The 22,263-nt window shown below is 41.9% G+C and overlaps 1 protein-coding gene across 1 annotated transcript in view; it reads right to left on the bottom strand.

Moving 5' to 3' along the window:
* col14a1a (collagen, type XIV, alpha 1a) overlaps positions 1-22,263 on the bottom strand; it is a 167,690-nt gene that overhangs the window by 87,647 nt on the left and 57,780 nt on the right. The window contains 10 exon segments of the mRNA XM_036596192.1: positions 33-168; positions 1,504-1,646; positions 4,592-4,630; positions 5,129-5,261; positions 11,216-11,355; positions 13,749-13,875; positions 14,867-15,006; positions 16,316-16,445; positions 18,156-18,298; positions 19,630-19,759. Coding sequence (XP_036452085.1) covers positions 33-168; positions 1,504-1,646; positions 4,592-4,630; positions 5,129-5,261; positions 11,216-11,355; positions 13,749-13,875; positions 14,867-15,006; positions 16,316-16,445; positions 18,156-18,298; positions 19,630-19,759 — 1,261 coding nt within the window.

The following is a 22,263-nucleotide window of genomic DNA, read 5'->3' as shown; positions in this document are numbered from 1 at the left end:
ACTACTAGAAGCTGGTGAACAGGTAGACTCACATGTTCGCCCCATAGAGGACATGGAGAGCATGCTGTCCTCCCCGTCTGGATAAACAGGGCTGACAGTGATTTTGTACTGCGAGTCTGAGAGAAGAGGCTGCAGCAGGACGGTCCTCTTGTTACCCGGAACCAGCACCTGCAGAAGAACACCATCAAAATCAGCTCAAATTAAGGCTCCACACATTCACTGGCACAAAAAGCCCACCAGTAAAATACAGACTTAAATAAGCATTTATAATTAATACATTTTATTACAGCTATACAGGACGAATGGGCGGGGCTAAACTGCTGAGGGCTGAGTGGGTGGGGCTAAACTGCCATAGGCTGAATAGGCTGGGCTAAACTGCTGTAGGCTGAGTGGGCAGGGCTACACTGCTGCAGTCTAAAAGGGTGGGGCTAAATTGCTGCAGGCTGAATGGTGGGGCTAAACTTCTGTAGGCTGAATGGGTGGGGCTAAACTGCTGTAGGGTGAATGAGTGGGGCTAAAGTGCTATAGACTGAATGGGCGGGGCTAGCGTGCTATAGCCCGAATGGGCGGGGCTAAATTGGGGGCTACTACTGAACAGAAAACTACTTCTATCAGTGGAGCTGTCCACCAGAACTGTGGTGCTGAAACAAACTGCACAGAGTAGTTGTCTCTCTCACCTTTACTCTCTCTCTTTATCTCAGAACAAGTGTGTCCTGATAAGATTCATTTCTGAGAGAATCAGAAAATGTCTTTTGGAAAATGACCCCCCCCCCCCAACTCCTCTCTCAGCACCCCCCCCCTTTCAGTGCTGTGAATGTCAGTGTTGGAGATAATGGTGAGTTCTTTGTCCTTCTTTATCTCTCTCTGCTCTGACCTGCCGAGACTCTGTGGCTGAATGAAAGTGAAGGTGAGGCTGATGGTCAGATATAAACTCAGACACAGAGCTGTATGATGAATCCGTGCTTTTCATAACTCAGTTCTGTTTGTAAGATCTGATTGGCTGAGTCTCTGTAGGATTCACAGTGTTCTGTGAAGCTAACGGTGGTGTACATTCACTTTCTCATCCTGACTTTAATAGTGTTTATCTCAGATATACTAAAACACAGACATTTGTAGCTTTTAAGACATTCCAGTAACACACTGTGTGTGCTGTATGTTTACAGATAAATACTTCAATTTAAAGCCTGACACTGAATATTAATCGTTTAGACTGTCAGCTTGTTAGGTCTCTGCTGAGAAGATCAGTCTAGTTCCTGTTAGACAGCATGTTTCAGCAAACATCCTTATGTCTGATATGAACTGTCACTCAAAGATTATTTTATAAATAAACTGCTGAGCATTTTTTTGTGAGTTTGTGTTTTAATATGTTAATATGACAACTGTGAATGTGTCTCAGCCATTGAGATTGTACCAGAACCAATTACCAGACTTTTAATTAAAAATGCACCGATTTTGTTAATGTAAAATATAATGTGTAAAATATACTTTGAGCTGTATTCTCACCATTTCCTCTGCTCGGTCTCCTCTCAGGCTGATGTACGTCACTCTGAAATCATTTACATCCAAATCCTGAAGCTCCCAGCTCACCTGCAGACTGTGAGTGGTCTCATCGTCCACCTGCAGGTTAATTACTCCGAGTCTGGACACTGCAGGACATTTACACTTAGTTACTCTCAGTTACACTCAGTTATGTTCAGTTACACTGGTGGTGTGAGTTGGGGCAATAAAAAGTAAATAGTAAACAGTAAACTGGTGATGTGAGTTGGGGTAATAAATAGTATAGAGTAAATAGTAAACAGTAAATGGTGGTTTGTGGATTGTGGTTTGAGTTGGGTTAGTAAACAGTTAACAGTAAACTGGTGATTTGAGCTGGGACAGTAAATAGTAAACAGTAAATGGTGGTTTGTGGATTGTGGTTTGAGTTGGGTTAGTAAACAGTTAACAGTAAACTGGTGATTTGAGCTGGGACGGTAAATAGTAAACAGTAAATAGTAAACAGAAAATGGTGGTTTGAGTTGGGTCAGTAAACAGTTAACAGTAAATGGTGGTTTAAGTTGGATCAGTAAACAGTTAACAGTAAACTGGTGATTTGAGCTGGGACAGTAAATAGTAAACAGTAAATAGTAAACAGTAAATAGTGGTTTGAGTTGGGTCAGTAAACAGTTAACAGTAAATTGGTGATTTGAGTCAGGGCAGTAAATAGTAAACAATAAATAGTAAACAGAAAATGGTGGTTTGAGTTGGGTCAGTAAACAGTTAACAGTAAATTGGTGATTTGAGTTGGATCAGTAAACAGTTAACAGTAAATGGTGGTTTGAGTTGGATCAGTAAACAGTTAACAGTAAATGGTGGTTTGAGTTGGGTCAGTAAACAGTTAACAGTAAATTGGTGATTTGAGTTGGGGCGGTAAATAGTAAACAATAAATAATAAACAGTAAATGGTGGTTTGAGTTGGGTCAGTAAACAGTTAACGGTAATTTAGTGATTTGAGTTGGGGCAGTAAATAGTAAACAATAAATAGTAAACAGAAAATGGTGGTTTGAGTTGGATCAGTAAACAGTTAACAGTAAATGGTGGTTTGAGTTGGGGCGGTAAACAGTTAACAGTAAATGGTGGTTTGAGTTGGATCAGTAAACAGTTAACAGTAAATGGTGGTTTGAGTTGGGGCAGTAAACAGTTAACAGTAAATGGTGGTTTGAGTTGGGGTCAGTAAACAGTTAACAGTAAATGGTGGTTTGAGTTGGGGCGGTAAACAGTTAACAGTAAATGGTGGTTTGAGTTGGGTCAGTAAACAGTTAACAGTAAATGGTGGTTTGAGTTGGGGCAGTAAACAGTTAACAGTAAATGGTGGTTTGAGTTGGGGCGGTAAACAGTTAACAGTAAATGGTGGTTTGAGTTGGGGCAGTAAACAGTTAACAGTAAATGGTGGTTTGAGTTGGGTCAGTAAACAGTTAACAGTAAATGGTGGTTTGAGTTGGGTCAGTAAACAGTTAACAGTAAATGGTGGTTTGAGTTGGATCAGTAAACAGTTAACAGTAAATGGTGGTTTGAGTTGGGGTCAGTAAACAGTTAACAGTAAATGGTGGTTTGAGTTGGATCAGTAAACAGTTAACAGTAAATGGTGGTTTGAGTTGGATCAGTAAACAGTTAACAGTAAATGGTGGTTTGAGTTGGATCAGTAAACAGTTAACAGTAAATGGTGGTTTGAGTTGGGGCAGTAAACAGTTAACAGTAAATGGTGGTTTGAGTTGGGTCAGTAAACAGTTAACAGTAAATGGTGGTTTGAGTTGGGGTCAGTAAACAGTTAACAGTAAATGGTGGTTTGAGTTGGGTCAGTAAACAGTTAACAGTAAATGGTGGTTTGAGTTGGGGTCAGTAAACAGTTAACAGTAAATGGTGGTTTGAGTTGGGTCAGTAAACAGTTAACAGTAAATGGTGGTTTGAGTTGGGGTCAGTAAACAGTTAACAGTAAATGGTGGTTTGAGTTGGGATCAGTAAACAGTTAACAGTAAATGGTGGTTTGAGTTGGTGCAGTAAACAGTTAACAGTAAATGGTGGTTTGAGTTGGTGCAGTAAACAGTTAACAGAAAATGGTGGTTTGAGTTGGGGCAGTTAACAGTAAATGGTGGTTTGAGTTGGGTCAGTAAACAGTCAACAGTAAATGGTGGTTTGAGTTGGGTCAGTAAACAGTTAACAGTAAATGGTGGTTTGAGTTGGGTCAGTAAACAGTTAACAGTAAATGGTGGTTTGAGATGGGTCAGTAAACAGTTAACAGTAAATGGTGGTTTGAGTTGGGTCAGTAAACAGTAGATAGTAAACGGTGGTTTGAGTTGGGTCAGTAAACAGTTAACAGTAAATGGTGGTTTGAGTTGGGTCAGTAAACAGTAGATAGTAAACGGTGGTTTGAGTTGGGTCAGTAAACAGTTAACAGTAAATGGTGGTTTGAGTTGGGTCAGTAAACAGTAGATAGTAAATGGTGGTTTGAGTTGGGTCAGTAAACAGTTAACAGTAAATGGTGGTTTGAGTTGGGTCAGTAAACAGTTAACAGTAAATGGTGGTTTGAGTTGGATCAGTAAACAGTTAACAGTAAATTGGTGGTTTGAGTTGGGTCAGTAAACAGTTAACAGTAAATGGTGGTTTGAGTTGGGTCAGTAAACAGTTAACAGTAAATGGTGGTTTGAGTTGGGTCAGTAAACAGTAGATAGTAAACGGTGGTTTGAGTTGGATCAGTAAACAGTTAACAGTAAATGGTGGTTTGAGTTGGGTCAGTAAACAGTTAACAGTAAATGGTGGTTTGAGTTGGGTCAGTAAACAGTTAACAGTAAATGGTGGTTTGAGTTGGGTCAGTAAACAGTTAACAGTAAATGGTGGTTTGAGTTGGGTCAGTAAACAGTTAACAGTAAAAAGTGGTAAGGAGTGGTTTATGTTGAAGTGGTAAACAAGTGCTAATCATCCTGAACAGTAAGAAACAGAAACAGAGAGAACCTCCCTGTGGCTCTGTTTTGCTGTCTCTCTCTCTCTCTCTCTCTCTCACACACACACACACACACACACACACACACTCACACATACAAACAGATCCCTCACTGACCTGCTGTGGTGGTGACGGCAGTGGTGGTGATGCTGCCCACTGGAGACACAAAACAAAATTTAAGTTTAGATGACATTAATACAACATTTCTCTTAAGGGTGTAAATTCACCCACTGAAGGCTTCTGATACAACTATATCCTTTATGAAATATTACAATAGGACAACCAACCAAAAAAACAAATATTCAATAAAATGTGCATTCAGTTTTTGATCAAAATTACATTTTAACTTTTATACAACAGTTTTACACAGTGAAGAAAAAGAATAAAGGTCCAAATATTGTTTCAAATATGTTTTTTTAATATTTGCAGTATCTTCCGACAAATACAATAGCTCCAGCAGCTTAGAGTACCCTGAGCATAGTTGTTGCTTAGCAACCAGTGGTCAGTGAAATGACACAAGTAGGGTGAAAACATTATGTGTGCTGCTAAAAGATATAACAACACCTGTAGAAAAGTTTTCAGCCAATCAGATGTGCGGGAGGTGCTAACTGTTATATACTCAGTCATTGACTGGTTTTTGGTGTGTTGACTTACGTGTGGTTTGTAGTCCAGCCACAGCATCGCTCTCAGACTTGTCGCTGTAGATCGCAGACAGCAGAACTTCATAGTCCGTCAGAGAAAAGAGATTATTCACCACGTATGACTCCACATCACCCGGCACCAACACCTTTAACACACAAACACAATCCAGGACAATCAACCACTCAGTGAGGAAAGGAAACCACATCGCACCAGCAAAGCACCACGCCACACTACCAAAACATCACATTACACCAGCAAAACACCACATCACACCACAAAAATACCAAAACACCATATCACACCAGCAAAACACCACATTACACCACCAATACACCACATCACACCATGAAAACATCACATCACACCATCAAAACATCACATCACACCATCAAAACATCACATCACACCACCAAAACACCACATCACACCATCAAAACATCACATCACACCACCAAAACACCACATCACACCATCAAAACATCACATTACACCATCAAAACATCACATCACACCATCAAAACATCACATCACACCACCAAAACGCCACATTACACCACCAAAACACCACATCACACCATCAAAACATCACATTACACCATCAAAACATCACATTACACCACCAAAACACCACATCACACCATCAAAACATCACATTACACCATCAAAACATCACATCACACCACCAAAACACCATGTCACACCATTAATACACCACATCACACCACAAAAATACCAAAACACCACATCACACCACCAAAACACCACATTACACCACCAAAACACCATATCGCACCATCAATACACCATATCACACCATCAAAACATTACATCACACCAACAAAACACCACATCATACCACCAAAACACCACATCACACCATCAAAACATCACATCACTCCACCAAAACACCAAAACATCACACCACCAAATCATCACATCACACTACCAAAACACCACATCACACCATCAAAACACCATATTAAACCATCAAAGCACCACATCACACCACTAAAACAACACATCACACCATCAAAACACCACATCACATCAACAAAACACCACATCACATCAACAAAACACCACATCACACCACCAAAACACCACATCATACCATCAAAACACCACATCATACCATCAAAACACCACATCACACCACCAAAACACCACATCACACCATCAAAACACCACCCCATACCATCAAAACACCACCCCACACCATCAAAACACATCACACCCATCAAAACATTACATCACACCAGCAAAACATCACATCACACCATCGCACTGTCACATTACAAAGCATGTCACAGATCTTGAAATACCACAATAGAACAGTATCATGGCTCAAGTATTATGATAATATCTTGGATCCTATAGCAACCCCTTCCCAACAGAGCCAGACACCTTTCTGTGGGAGCTGCTATCAGTGGTGTGGTACTGATGCTGCTACACACACATACAGTTCTGCTTTTAGTGAAAGCAGATAACAGGTCTGGAGTGAAGCTCTGGCTGTGAGCGTTTGGGGGGATTTTTGTTGGGGCCGGTCTGTGTCCACGGCTGTGGGTCATGGAGCTGCGGTGCCGTTCCAGCCGAGCACTCAGTGTGGCGTTATTATCTGCTCCGCTGGCTCCCCGTAAACATATCGACCTGCAGTGCTATCTGTAAAGAACAGCTGGACTGACTCCCGGCCAGTCATAAAACCTCCTGATGCATTTTGCTTCATAAACACGTTCACACACATTACAGCCAGACTCACACAGAGATGCGGCCGGACCCCCGAAACCTATATTGAATGCCACCCCACCTCTTGTTCAAGGCAAAGTTACAGATCGAGTTTTTCATTATGTGTCGACTGACTGTCCAGAGGACACAATACACATAGATCTATGAATAACATAGAATCAGAAATCAGATCAGGGTTAAAATAGCCGATACACGAGCCAATAAAACACACCTGGATGTGGACATCACTGATATTTTCTGAGCTTTTATAAACTTTAAAGAAAAATATTAGTTTTAACTGTTGTTAATTCAACGCTTGGTCTTTTGGGCCCCCCCTAGTGGTTGAAAGCTTTCTCTGTATGGGTGGAGCTGATTACATACTCCTCCCCAACAAATCTAGTCAATCAGAACCATTTTCTTTACTAAAGAACCCTTAAAGAACCATTTTTTAAAGAGTGTAGATCACTCTTTAAACATAGTTTATACTGTCATCCCTGAAAAATCAAATACCTATAATTTTCATGGATGTAATAGATCAGCCGAGACGAGTTTGTAGTCCAGATTTTGCTTATATGGTTTAGTGGACTGGAGTTACGAGGCTAACGTTGCTAACAAACAGAAGTCAACAGTCACCAAAATTTCTGGAAATACATCCACAAAATTGTCTCTCAGCTCAAACCTCATCCAGCTCTTCATTAAGGTGGAGCAGATTTGTAGATGTGGTTCTTGTCAATCAGCCAAGACATGTTTGGTGTCTGAAGTTTGCTTCTTTAGTTTTAGCACTGGAGCTATAAGGCTAGCAAGTAATGGGAGCGTATACCCCACAATTAGCATCCTAACTGGACGACTACACTCGCCTCAAACGTGTCGCAAAGTTGCCTCAGCCAGCTTCTCATTTTAATTTTCTATTTACTTCATCTTCCTGCGTGTGGAGTTGTTCACCACATGCTTTGAGACCGTATCCTGTATCTCTAACAGACAGGGGTCGGCAACCTAAATGTTAAGAAGAGCCATTTTCTCCTTTCAACAAAACTCAAACCACCTTGGGGAGCCATATTTTATGTCCATTTTACCATCTCGGCTGTAAATATGTCTCAGTATGTGCTGAAGTTCCTCTCTCTTTGTTGTTTTGTTAGCTACTAGCTAGGCGAGACTGTGGTCTGTGTTGCTATGGTGACCAGCAGTCTGCGCTGATCTTCAGGGTTAAAGGGTGAATTAGCAGTTCTACATTAACTCCAGAGTTTAAGACCATTTATTGTTAAACTGTGTTGAACGATCAGCAGAGCTTTATTTTACTGTAAAGGAGGATTATTTTATTTTTACCTACAAATCTAATTCTGCTGTGGAGCCACAACAGGGCAGTGAAAGAGCCGCATGCAGCTCCGGAGCCTCATGTTGCCAACTCTTGCTAATAGACTTGGTTTTGTGGTTTTGTGGTTTCTGACACTGTTTGACTCACTTTTATCTATAAACATGCACTAAAGTATGTTAGCATAGCTAAACAGTAGTATTTTGTTCATAACTCTCTATTTTGTTGAAGTTTCCATGCATTGTTAGCCTCATAGCTTCAGTGCTAACACTAAAGAGCCTGCCCTTGGGTTAAAGTGGAGGGTGGGGGGGGGGAATATGAGCCAAACTTTGGCTTTTCATGGTACATTAAAGCTGAGACACATGAACCCGAATGACTGATCTCAGAGTTCGCGGTAAAATACGACACTACACGGTCATTCTTAATGAACAGTGACAGAACTGGTGGATGTGTCCAGTTCAGACTGAGGTTTATAGGCCGTACTGGCTGATTTATAAATGAGACTCGAGCAGCTCATAAAAGTTTCTTCCTGTCAAAACAGTTTTCACCTTTTTAACAGGAAAGAATGGCGATGAGAGCCGCACGGCTGAGCGATAAAGACAAGCTGCCAAACGCTTTAAAACACACACAGAGACCAGAACAATGGGGACAAAAGGAAAGCAGTACTGTCTGCAGGAGAATACAGCCTGAACCTGATTCTGCCTGAAGAGTAAAACATTCTGTTTGAAGTCGCTCCGTCTTTCACTGAGAGTTAATGAAGCCGCCGCAGTGAGCTGAGTGAGCTGGAATATGATTGGCTGTGAGCTCTGATGGAGAACGTGTCTCTGACGGCGCCGCTCTGTAAAATCCATCCATCATATTTTACGCCTCACCTGGAGAGACGAATTACAGCTGACTTGATCACCTGAATGCTGAGCTGCTCCGAAACTCAAACGCAGCTCACCACATTCGGAGAGTTCAGAGGAAGGACATTCAAATCTGTCCTCCTTCAGCGCGGCGGGCTTCGGTTTAAACCTGTGACCGCTCTCACGGGTGCCTTTACCGTGATCAGTGATTAGTGGGCAGTTTATGTGCATCAGTTAATTATAGTTGCGCATTGTGAAGCAATGCACAACTGTATTGTTATCCAATTTATATTATTTTTCTTTTTCTTCCCATTTTTATTATTGTTATTTTTCTGCCAGATTTTTTATGCATATCTCGTCCCGCAGTTTTCGAGATATCAACACCATGTCAACAACTCCAGAATGTCCAGTCTGATTGTGTGAATCAGGCCTGTACACAGCTTTTTGATCGGACGCACGGATTCCGTGTAGTAAAGGAAGCTTGCGGAATTCTTTCCCATAGGAATGAATGGGGTGAAAAATTCCATGACAATCTACTGTACTTCTGCTTGGCCGAAAGACACCGTTTCACGTACACTCATCTGCATCTCAGGGCAGGCCCCCAAGCACGAATTCAATGTTATTCTGACCCGCACTCATGTGTTTGTCTGTTTTTCCATCCATCATTCCTCCTATAGACTCCCATTCTTTTTCGGCACCACTCAAACTCTATTGCTTCTTTGCCCGATAGCCACCCAACTACATGTTCTCACCATGGCAACCGCCTAGCAACAATTTAGCAGCCGCATGGGATACTACGGCAACTGCCTAGCAACATCATAGCAACTGCTTAGCAACACCGTAGCAACCACCTCCGATACCATGGCAACCACCAAGCAACACCTTAGCAACCACCCGGGAAACCATGGCAACAGGCATACAATGATGACTGATGGAGAATGTGTTTTATATGGCTCTATATTGGGTTCTGCTATTGTTACAAGCTTGACATCATACCAACAGCAGAACACTTTTTGGTGCTATGCAGAACCATTTTAAAAAGGGTTCTATACAGAATCATATACAACACATGGCGACGTCAGCAGAGGAGCGAACGGCAGCTGAGGAGACACTTTAAATGTAAGTATTGGGTTTAAACTGAGTTGAATAGCGAACGATACAAATACAGATAAAATCAAAGTTTCTGGCTCCGTCTTTAAAGAACAGGAGCAGCGTTTCATGACGCAGCGGTAGGGCGGGAACAGCGGTGCTGTGATGCAAACAGGAAATCCGCTGTAAAGCAGACCGTCTCATTTCAGCCTTCGCAGACTGCAGAGCCCCTGAGGGACACACTGTCTGTGTTTACATGCAAAGATTTTCTCCAATCTGACTGAATACATTCTGATTACAGATTAAGACTGAGGTGTTTATCTGCTCACTCTACTCAACAATCTGATGAAAATCTCCGTTTACATGCTCACTACAAGTAATCCGATCCAAAATGACGCAGAGAACCACTTAGTGTGGGCGTTACCATGACAACCAGCATCACGTGAGTCCAGTCAGAGTGAGATGAGCAGCAGTGAGCAGCGCTTGTGTTTTTAATTGCTTTAAAATGATGTCAGACTCAGGAAAACGTCCTTCACATGTCCTTATTAAAGAAGGCCGAGAGGAAGACGTCGTGTTCTGAGACACATAAGCTGGACGTCCGTCCCACCGCCGTCTTTTAAAGATCAGAGCATAAACTTCGTCTCCTCTGTTTCTGCTCCGCCATGTTGAACGGTATAAACTTTCACTATGACGTGACGAACATGATCAGAACGGGCTTAAACTTTCCGATAGGGAATGTAATCAGATACAGGCGTTTACACGGTTATTATTCTGCTATTTAACTGATTATTTACAGGATTACCCACCTCGCTCAATCGGACAGAAATTGTATTCCGAATGATCTCAATCGGACTAGACTATTCCGAGGTGTTTACGTGTATGTATTCTATTCCAATTGAGCTATTAGTCGGATTATCAACGGATAATTGGGCTGCATGTAAACGTGGTGTTAGTCTGTCGTGTTCTAAAACGTGTGCATTACATTTTTTGCGTTCCGTGAACAACGTAAACACACTCTGCTAGTAAATCCTTCACCTTCATGATCATAAAGTGGAAAATTATGACTGTTAAAGTGTGTAAAGGCAGAATCAGTCCAAACTCCGAGCTGTGAATATTTTAATGTGTCAAACTGACCTCTTTACTGTCCACCTCTCCGAAGGGGCTCCAGACCAGTTTATAGAGCACCACTCCGTCCGCAGGCCGCGTCCAGCTCACCCGGAAACTCTCCGCCGTCACTTCACTGATCCTGAGGGTCAGCGGGGCCGGAACGTGCTCTGGTGGACACGGAGCAATCATGCTGTCAGATTCACCACATAAAAAAAACTATTTTAATCTTTATTTGGGAAAATTTGCTTTCACTTTTCAGCTGTTCTAAATGTTTTTTTTGTTACTAAAACTCTCTGTGCAGGGATTTTTTTTCAATTTTCTCCTCAATGTAGTCACATCCGGTTCCACCCACTAGCTGGAACTCCCACAAACACTCGATACCGCCAGCGCTAGGAGGGTGAAGGCAAACACAGGCTTCCTCCAAGACCTGTAAAGCGCCACTGCAACTGCTGTTCTACAGAAGAACACTTTTGCTTCTGATATAAAGATCTGGATAACCTGTCAGAGGCTTAAAGAACAGTTCTCCATCCTTGAAAGTTCCTTTAGAGAACCAATAATGGTTCTTGTACAATCTTAAAAATGATGGTTCTTCCAATTTTCTTCAGTAAAGAAAATGGTTCTATGCAGAACCATAAACACTAAAAGAACCCCTTGCATAGTTAAATGGTTCTTAAGGCTGATGGGAGAATGTGTTGTAAATGGTTCCATATAGAACCAGTTTGAAAAGAGTTCTACATAGCAGCAAAAAGCGTTCTTCTATTGTTACAATGTCAAGCTTATAATAATAGAAGAACCCTTTTTGGTGCTACATAGAACCCTTTTCAAAATGGTTCTATATGGAAGCATCTACAGCAAATTCTCCAGCAATTTGAAGAATTGCAGATTCTTTAATCATGCAAAGAGTTCGTTGAGTGTTCATGGTTCTGTGTAGAACACTTTTCTTCACTGAAGAAACCTTTGAAGAACCATTTTCAAGTGCGCAGATTTAAACCAGCGTTAGTGAAAGATGACTTAAAGGCCCTGCACAGTTGGCTTTTAAAATCTGTTAAAATAAATATTTAAATCCCTTAAATGGCCAGCGCCCACCGGTGGGCCTAATGTTTTATTACACACTTCTATAACCTCAGAATACATACTTAAAATGCTTAGGTCTTCAAGGGTTCTTTAGCAAAGAAAATGGTTCTATATAGAACTATGAACACTTAAAGAGCCCTTCGCGTGATTAAATGAGTCTCTGCATGGTAAAAACGGTTCTTCAGACTGATGGAGAATGTGCTGTAGATGGTTTTTGGAAAGGGTTCTATATAGCACAACAAAATGTTCTGATATTGCTAGAATATCAAGCTTGTAACAAAAGAAGAACCGTTTTTGGTGCCTTTTTAGAGCCATATACAACACATTCTCCATCAGTCTGAAGAGCCATTTCACCATGCAGAGACCCATTAGAACCCTTGAAGAACCATAATCTTTTAAGCAGTTTGCATTAATGTCCCTGTAGTTACTGAAAATAAGCGTTAGCATGTAATAAGCCTGGGATTTTAAGGCGTTAATCAAACAATTTTATATATTTTTGTTATCTAATTTTTCTAACTTTTTTTGTGTCTGGCCCCGAGCTGAGAGCTCTTAGTGGCTCCTGTGTAGGAGCGAAGGTGTTTAACTGTCTAATCTGCTGTAAACACGTCTGCGTGGTTCTGCAGTTCCAGCTGAGCGATAAACTCGCGCTGAGACTCCATTACAGCCGCGTTGGCTCGGACGCAGGCCGCTTATGAGAATCAGTTGGGTTGAGTTTGGCCGTCAGTAATGTTCCTCTCGCTGACACAGCACAAATATTTACTGCTGCACTGACTTTTAAAGACATCAGAGCGCTTCACACATTCCAGACTGCTATCAGATTACTGCAGCGACAGGAACGGACCACCCTACAGCAGGCTGAACGTCAGAGCCCACAGCTGACGAAGGTCTGCTGAGCACAATACAGAGTCAGTGAGTGCATTTACATGCACTCAGTAATCCGATCATAATCAGATTTCTGCAGTTATCTGATTATTCAAATGGTCATGTAAACAGCACACTCTGATTTCTAGGTCTAGAAATCTGATCAAGAAATCAGCTAAAGAGGCTGGATTTGGGCTCAGTAATCAGATTTCTCAGTGCTGTAAACTCTTATTCTGATTTCTTTCGGATTTCTCAGTCTGCCCATGTGCAAAAACAGACGGCGGTACAGGAAATAAGCGAGCAGCGTCACGGCGAGATGCAGCAAAACACTTTTGGTGCGACGCCGAGACCAAAAACATGCTTGACGAAATTAAGGAATTAAGTAGAGCAAAAAAAAAGCCGCTTATGAAGTTTGAGGTTTTTTACGTTATGTTTACGTCACGTCTTCTTCTGTGAGCTTATTGGCTGGTTGTAAAGCAGAAATCTGATTACTGTTGTTGTTGTTTACAGACACTATAATTGGTCTAAATCTGTCCTGTATTATGACAGAATTGACAGTAGTAGTGATGACATATAGTCACATCATTTAGCCCTCGTTGCTATCTGAGTAGAACTCTGATCTTACTGGTGCTGAAGCCTCCGTTAAGAGGTTCCGACTGGCCCTCATCGTAGACAGCGAACACGGCCACGGTGTATTCTGTCACAGAGTCCAGCTTCTTCAGGTAGACGCTAGTGACCGGCCCCACCTCCACCTGGTCCACAAAACAGAGATACTGTTTAACACATTCACTCACTATATTCACCATACACTACATTTACTAACTGATGAAACACAGCTGACACAGAACATATCATTGCTGTCAGGACAAAACCTCCTATCTCCACTTTTGTTTTTTTTCGGGGTTTTTTGACGTAATTTGAAAAGGCCAGTTGCCCTTTATGATGTGTCAACATTTCATGATGAACGGACCAAAAGAAATGGTCTAAAATTATTTGGAAAAAAATATTTATCTATTTACTTCCATTAAAAGTTAAGAACATTTTTCCTTCTCCTGTAAAGTTACCTTTTTGGAGATACAAGGTTTTGCTCCGACAGCAGCGATATATGAATCAAGCAGTAAAAGGAGTATAATCGTACATGGGAGAACTGAATTTTCCGTGCTTTTATGAAATTTAAAATATAAACATTTAAAAAAGTCCACACAGTCGATATATGGAAACTAAGCTGCAAAGACAGCCTGCTTTCCATTCATCATGGCTGTGATGTCTCTACCATGAACGTTTACATATCGCTGCCCACAGAAGTATCATCGCTTACAGCAGTTTAGCCCCTCCCATTCAGCCTACAGCAGTTCAGAATCAAAAATAAATAATGACTACGTTTGGTACATAAAACCACACAAATATAAATCAACCTCGGCTGGGCGTGGGGGGGGGTGTGGGGCGTGGGAGAGGGTGTAAAAAAATGAATATAGGCCCTTTAAGTTGAGTCCTTGATGATAAAAAAATATGACTAGTTTTGATAAAGAGTTTTTTTCCATTTTATGTTTATACGTCTTTTGAGCACGGCAGCTGTCCTTTACATTTTGTGAATCTCCTGATGATTGGACCAATAGAAATCCTCCAGAATTGCTTAGAATAAAATCCATTTAATGATGTTAAATACATTAACATACATTAAAGTTTAAAAAGGTTTTTGCTGTGAATTTACAATTTGGACAGCGATGATATACTAGAGCTTACCTCATTACTCTGGACCCCATCGGTCTTGACATACATCACACGGTAACCTTTGACCCTCTCTGAGGGCGCGTCCCAGTTGAGCCGGACAGAGCTGTGGTCAAGCTCAGTGACACGCAGATTCCGAGGCGGCTTCAGAGACACTGAACATACACAACCCATCAAAATTAGGCCTAAAGACGCTCCCAAGCAGTTGGTATAGGTGAGTGTAGGTGTGGGTGTAGATGTGAGTGCAGTGTGAGTGTAAGTGTAGGTGTGGGTGTAGGTGTTGGTGTAGGTGTTTGTGTAGATGTAGGTGTTGGTGTAGGTGTGGGTGTAGATGTAGGTGTTGGTGTAGGTGTGGGTGTAGATGTTAGTGTACGTGTTGCTGTAGGTATAGGTGTGAGTGTTGGTGTAGGCATGATGTAGGTTTCGAGGTGTAGGGGGGGTTGGTGTAGGTTGGGGGTGTGGGTGTGAGGTAGGTGTGGTATGGGTGGTGTACGTGTGAGATAGCTGTAGGTAGGGGTGTAGGTGGGTAGTGTGCTGTAGGTTGATGTAGGTGTAGGCATGAGTGTAGGTGTTCCTGTAGGTGTAGGTGGGAGTGTTGGTGTAGGTGTTGGTGTGGTATAGGTGAGTGTGAGTATGGTGAGGTAGGGGTGTGGGTGGTGTAGGTTGTGAAGGTGTGTGTGGGTGAGTGAGGTTGAGTGTAAATGTTGCTGTAGGTGTGTGGGAGTGTAAGTGTGAGTATAGGTGTAGGTAGGGGTGTAAGTGTGAGTGTAGGTGTTGCTGTAGGTGTTGATGTAGGTGTAGGTGTAGGCATGAGTGTAGGTGTTCCTGTAGGTGTGGGTGGGAGTGTGGGTGTAAGTGTAGGTGTTGGTGTAGGTGTGGGTGTAAGTGTGAGTATAGGTGTAGGTAGGGGTGTAGGTGTGAGTGTAGGTGTTGCTGAAGGTGTTGGTGGTGTAGGTGTGAGTGTAAATCTTGCTGTAGGTGTGGGTGTAGTGTTGGTGTAGGTGTCAGTGTAGGTGTGACTGAGGGTAGGGGTGTAAGTGTGAGTGTAGGTGTTGATGTAGGTATAGGTGTAAGTGTAGGTGTTCCTGTAGGTGTTGGTGCAAGTGTAGGTGTAGGTGTGAGTGTAGGTGTAGGTATGGGCGTAGGTGTTGGGTGTAGGTGTTGATGTGAGTGTAGGTGTGAGTGTAAATGTTGCTGTAGGTGTGGGTGTGAATGTAGGTGTAAGTGATGGTGTAGGTGTCAGTGTAGGCATAGGTGTAAGTAGGTGTAGGTGTGGGTGTAGTTGTATATGTGTGTGTACGTGTAGGTGTAGATGTAGATGTGGCTTTAGATGTAGGTGTGTGAGTGTAGATGTAGTTGTGTGTTTAGGTATAGATGTAGATGTAGGTGCAGGTGTAGGTGTAGTTGTAGATTTAGGTGTAGGTAAAGATGCAGGTGTAGGTTCAGGTGTATTGGAGCACTAACAGGTGGTGTCCTGCGCTGTAGCAGGGTTGCTGGCCTCCTCTCCGAACATGGCGTACACCGTAACTGTATATTCTGTATCAGGACTCAAACCCACCAGCTCCAGGTCTGTCACAGTCTCGCCTACTTTAACCTGCATCCAGTAGAACAACTCCATTACCTTCAGAGCAACAGCTTCATTAAAGAGACTGATGAAGCTTCGCTTAGTCAATATAGTGGCATTATGTGTCGCAACAGGCGTGAGAACATGGACTACGTGGACCAGAGTCAGTGAGGGCAGTTCTGGTTGGACATGACTAAAAACAGAACACTATTCATATTTGATTCAACATAATGTTCAATGTTACATAATGTTTAATGTTCATTCTCCAATATCTTTCTAAGTTTCTTCTTAAGTGTGTTCTTGAGAAAGACACGCCAGATTCATGATGCGTTCTCAAAGCGCAGAACTGTTCTCAACTTTGTGCTCTTGAGTGTATGTAGATTCTGTTCTTACCTAAGAACAAATCCCAAATAGGAAAACATTGGTGAATGCCAGAATCTTCGTACAAACTGTGTAAGTGGGTTTAAGAAGAAATTTCGGTAACACTGTCTATGAATGTTATGTCTATAAGCACACATTCATAATACATTATAATGCATTCATAAGGCTATTAGTATTTATGAAAGTATAAGTATTTATAAAAATGCATTACATATTATAGCCATGCTTAATGGATTGTTAACATCATGTTCACAACAAATTATAAGAGCTCATAAGTGGTATTTGTCCGCTCTAAGTAAAGTGAAGCGTACTGTACTAAAGCCTCCTCCAGTGTTCAGAGTGAGGCTTCAAGTTGAAGTATTTACTGAAGGATTTACTGAAACACTAAAACATACACAGTAAAGCACATTACAGGCTTCAAATGTCAGAGTTTAAACTAGAGCTGCATCAGTGTTTTACCCAATGTGGGAAAGGTAATGTACACCACCGTTAGCCTGGCACTAACTTAACAATGAATAGCCAATAGAATGATAGCAGAAATTAGCATTACTGTAGTGCAGTGTAGTGATGTTACACAGTGAAGGTTCTAGTGGTTAATGTTAGAACCAGCGAGGGAACAAATTACAATGACAGCGCTCTACTATCTCGCCTCTCCCTCTCCAGGCCTTCACTCCACAGAGACTTCACGCTCAGTGTGATGTCAGAGGGGGTTTAGGGGAGGGGCTGATGGGTACTTGGTTTGCTGTGGTGTAATGTAGTGTTTAAAGTGAGACGCTGGGAAAGAAAAGCTCACTGTAGCAGTTATTCTGGGCTGGACAGTTTGGATCATCTCAATATTCAGGACCCCGAAGATGCAGCTCTAACAGCACCAGTGCTGAGAAATAAAACACTGGAAATCACATGGTGTAAAGAAACTTTGTGCATTTGTCTTTGTGGGACTGACTTCTTTGGTACTCATAATATAACGTGTTATTAACACTACTTATAATGCATTATGTTCACAATTCATAATGTATAATAAATGTGGCTATAAATTGTAATTCAGTGTCATTTATTTTTATAAATATTTATAACCATGTTTATAATGCCTTATGAATGCATGATGACGTTATGAATGAGTCTGTAGATGCCTAAAAACATGACATTCATAGAAAGTGTCACCGAAATTTCTTCTTAAGAATGATTGGTGAATGAGGCCCATTGTCATCAGTCTACGACACACTTCAGTTTAAGTCTGTTGTTAATGTAAGTTTAGATGAGTTTAATGAGACGTGCTGTTCTCAGAGCCGCAGGTTGAACTGAACATCTGCAGCGTCTGCATCTGAGCAGACTCAGAAGTGTATCCTGATGATGTCATACCTCCGTCTCGTCGAGGGTCTCACTGCTCAGAGGAGCGTACAGCACCATGTACCCAGAAGCCCCATCTGCAGCCCTCCAACGAGCACGCATGGAACTATGGGTAACATCATATAGCTCCAGACCACCAACCATTGGCAGGGCCACTAAACACACACAAACACACACACAGGTAGAATGTTAGCTGAGACTGTAACTCGTAATATTACTCAGGAGTGTAAATCTGTGACCTCACAACTATTTTAATACGGTTCTTCATCTCCCTTTTAGCCTCTATTGACGCACCAGTGTGGAGACTATGGGCCAATATCTGATATCTGATACATACATTATATGGACAAAAGTATTGGGACACACCTCTCAATCATTGAAATCAGGTGTTTCATTCAGTCTCATTGCTAATAGGTGTATAAAATCAAGCAGCTAGCCATGCAGCCTGCCTTCACACACATAAGAATGGGTCTGAAGAGCTCACTGAATTTGAGTGTGGTGCTGTAATAGGATGCCACCATTACAGCAAGTCAGCTTGTGAAGTTTCTCCCCTCCTAGATTTTCCACGATCAGCTGTGAGTGGTACTATTCAAAAGTGGAACCACAGCAACTCAGCCACGAAGTGTCAGACCACGTAAAGTTACAGAGCGGGTCTCCAAGTTCTGAGAGGCATACAGCATAAAAGTCTCCAAGTCTTCAAATCTCCTCTGGAATCAACATCAGCACAAACACTGCACCGGGAGCTTCATGGCAGGGTTTCCATGGCCGAGCAGCTGCACGTAAGCCTTACATCACCATGCCCAATGCTGAGCGTCAGACAGAGTGGTGTAAAGCAGTCTGATGGCAGACTTTTGTCCATACAGTGTATCAGTCAGATCTAAACAATCTACACTGAGTTTTTGAAAGCAACTAATGCCGATACCGATATGATTCTGATGTTCTCATACCATCTTATTCACTACGATTCAGTTCAATCTGATTGGATTATTTTGCTCCGATTTGAGCATTTTGTTCAAAAATACACTGAACACTCTAACACAACTGGAGGAACTGCTGTTTACACAGCAGTGCATTATAGACAATAAAAACAACACACCGAGATTTAGGTGAAAAAGAGTTTTGCTTTGGACCAAAAATGAAAAATGTGTTGAATAGTATTATAATATAATAACATTATATATATATATATATATATATATATAATATATATATATATATATATATATATATATATATTTGTTATATATGATTATAATGAATTATAATTGATTCTAACATTTCTCAATGAATATAGTCCAGATCAATGCATTATGATTCATTTTTTGTCTTGTTACTGTTTACATAATTATTATTACTGTTGCATAGTATTATTATTGTTGTATAAGAAGAAGAATCAGTGGTTGAGTTCTGATGGGTGTGAAGATGAATTATAAAGGACTGCGTGTGTGTTTGACTCTGTGTGTGTGTGTGTGAGAATGTGACTCACAGGTGGTCTCGCTGCCCCGGAGCCCCTCGCTGGCGGAGGCTGAGTAAACAGCAAACACGGCGATCTCATACTCAGTCAAAGAATTTAGATTCTCCAGAACGGCCGAATTCTCCGAACCGTCCACCACCACCTACACACACACACACACACACACACACACACACACACACACACAGACAGACACAGACAGAGGTTTAATAGTTAATAGTTAAATCTACACATTTATAAACTCACCTCAGTGCTTTTCAATACCTGTTAGAGTTAATAAATACTCAGTTAACCACGAGAAAGAAGGACTTCAGCTGATTTTAACAGCTGATATTAAATTAATTCAACATCAAAGAGAGAAGCACATCTGAGAGCGTGTTTATCCAAAAATCTCTGAGGGATCAAACTGAACTAAAGCTAACACTGGAGCTAACTGCTGCAGTGGCCGATGGTGAGATTCGTGAGCCTCTACTGTAGGTTTTTTTCTCATCAGTGGTCAGTTTGGGAACAGAGAAATGGTTCTAGCTAACAGCAGCTGGAGTATTTAGTGCTCCTACAGGGGCTCTAACTCACATAACAACCTGTCCTTAGTAACACATTCACGTTAAGGCAATCATGTTTCATAGGAGTGAGGTATATATATCTTAACCATGAGGGAAGCTGATGCTCTTTACAGCCCTGTCAACACCGTCTTGCTGTCTCTGCAGCTCAACAAACGCCCCGACAGTGATTTCAGTACTCAGTACTGGAACCTGGAACGCTAACAGAGCACTTAAGTACCCGTACACATCTATATTTAATATCCATTCATTTATTCAGGTATTTAGATAAGTTGAGTGCAGTTTGGAATTAAGAAATTATTAATTTTTAGAGAAATGATGAAGTTTTCCGGTCCTGCCTCATCATTAGTGTTCTCTCCTGTGAGTCGGCCTCTGTTTATCTAAAAGTTGTGCATTATTTTTTAAAAAAGTAACGAGTGATGTGTAATACATGGCTTTTTTCAGTAATGACCCCAACACTGTCTCTAACACACCTGAGCCTCGTTAAAGGTTTGATAAATATCTGATGAGACGTATGAGCTGAGAGGGCACTAAACTGCAGGACATACAGATGGTCTTCAGGACTCGTTCATCTGACCCTAATTAGAGCAGTGCTCTTTAACGAGGCATGAAAATAGAGTCAGTATTTGAAGAGCAGAGTGTGAAGAAGACTCTGAGCAGAAATCAGCACTGCTGCAGTTTAAACAGGTGCTCTCAGGCAGGTCAGGTCTGTTTTTGGTCGTTTCCTAAACAGCTGCTAACGACTCCTGAAAAGACCAGACTAAACGACGAGCCTGAAACGCTCACTTTACTGACCCGGAAAAGCAGACGTTTCATTCCATCACAGTGACTCATCAGAGAGAAACAGCGTGTAGAACGAGACGGCCTGAATTTCTTTAACCTTTTCCACACCACTGTTCCGTTAATGGAACACATCCGTCAAATCGCTCACTTCCGTTTTTTTATACATGATTTTTCTGCATCAAATTGTCCAGTAATCGATGCAATACACCATTAGAAAGCTGGAAACGTCAGGATTTGATTCCCGCAAAACCATTTTATGATCCGTTATTCACAGCAGTTATAAACGTCTCATTTGCAACATAAGCACTGAATGAGCAAGTGCTAGCAAAGCTGGGGTCCTTTCCTTCAAAGGCTCACTGCTATCCAGTATGCAAAATAGTCTTGGTATTTGGTAGGGGGGTCCCATGTTGGCTGGCTGCTCCAATGTTGGCTAACTGCTAACTTACTCACTCATAGTGCCATTGATGCTTCAATGGCAGCAAAATGTTTGGTTTAACAATCCTTTTTCAAACCCTTTGAGAAATGAGGAACAGTCACTCTTCACTCCAAACTCTTGGGAAACTGGGTGAGTTTTCAGATTTACAGATCTGCTGCAGCTCATTGTAGAGCTTTTCAGAGGAATCCAGGCAGAGTTACAGTTTCTAGACTATGAAGGACCAACTGGGTGAACCAGTCTGCTACAGCGCCACCCTGAGGCAGAGCAGTGCTGCAGCTCTAGTTAGTTAAGAACACTAAAGACTAAAGAAGAAGCTGCTAATGGTGAAGGAGAATTAAAAATAAGCTTTCCCTGAATCTGTATTTGAGCGTCTATCTTTCCCTAACGTACAGCATAACTTCATTCATTCATTCATTCATTCATCATCTTAACTGCTTAGACCAGACAGGGTCGCAGTTGCAGTTGGGAGAGCAGAAAATCCCAGACGACCCTGTCCTCCGCAACTTCCTCCAGCTCATTCTGGGGAACCCCCAGCCTCTCCCAGGGAACTTGGAGATGTAATCCCTCCAGCAGATCCTAGGACAACCCCGGGGTCTCGTCCCAGCAGGCCGTGCCTGGTAAACCCCCAGCAGGAGGTGTCCAGGGGGGCATCCTGATCAGATGCCCGAACCACCTCAACTGGCTCCTCTCAGTGTGGAGGTGTACCGGCTCCACTCTGAGCTCCTCCTGGATGTCCGAGCTCCTCACCCTCTCAGTGGAGTCTAGCCTTCAGCCTACGAAGAAAGCTCATTTCCTCCGCTTGTGTTCGTGATCTCAGTCTTTTGGTCATTACCCAAAGCTCATGACCACAGGTGAGGGTGGGATGTA

The sequence above is a fragment of the Colossoma macropomum genome, unplaced genomic scaffold, assembly GCF_904425465.1.
Source record: "Colossoma macropomum unplaced genomic scaffold, Colossoma_macropomum, whole genome shotgun sequence".
NCBI classification, from domain to species: Eukaryota; Metazoa; Chordata; class Actinopteri; order Characiformes; family Serrasalmidae; genus Colossoma; species Colossoma macropomum.
The sequence above is the reverse complement of the archived record's forward strand: the minus strand, read 5'-3'. Positions and strand labels throughout refer to the sequence as shown.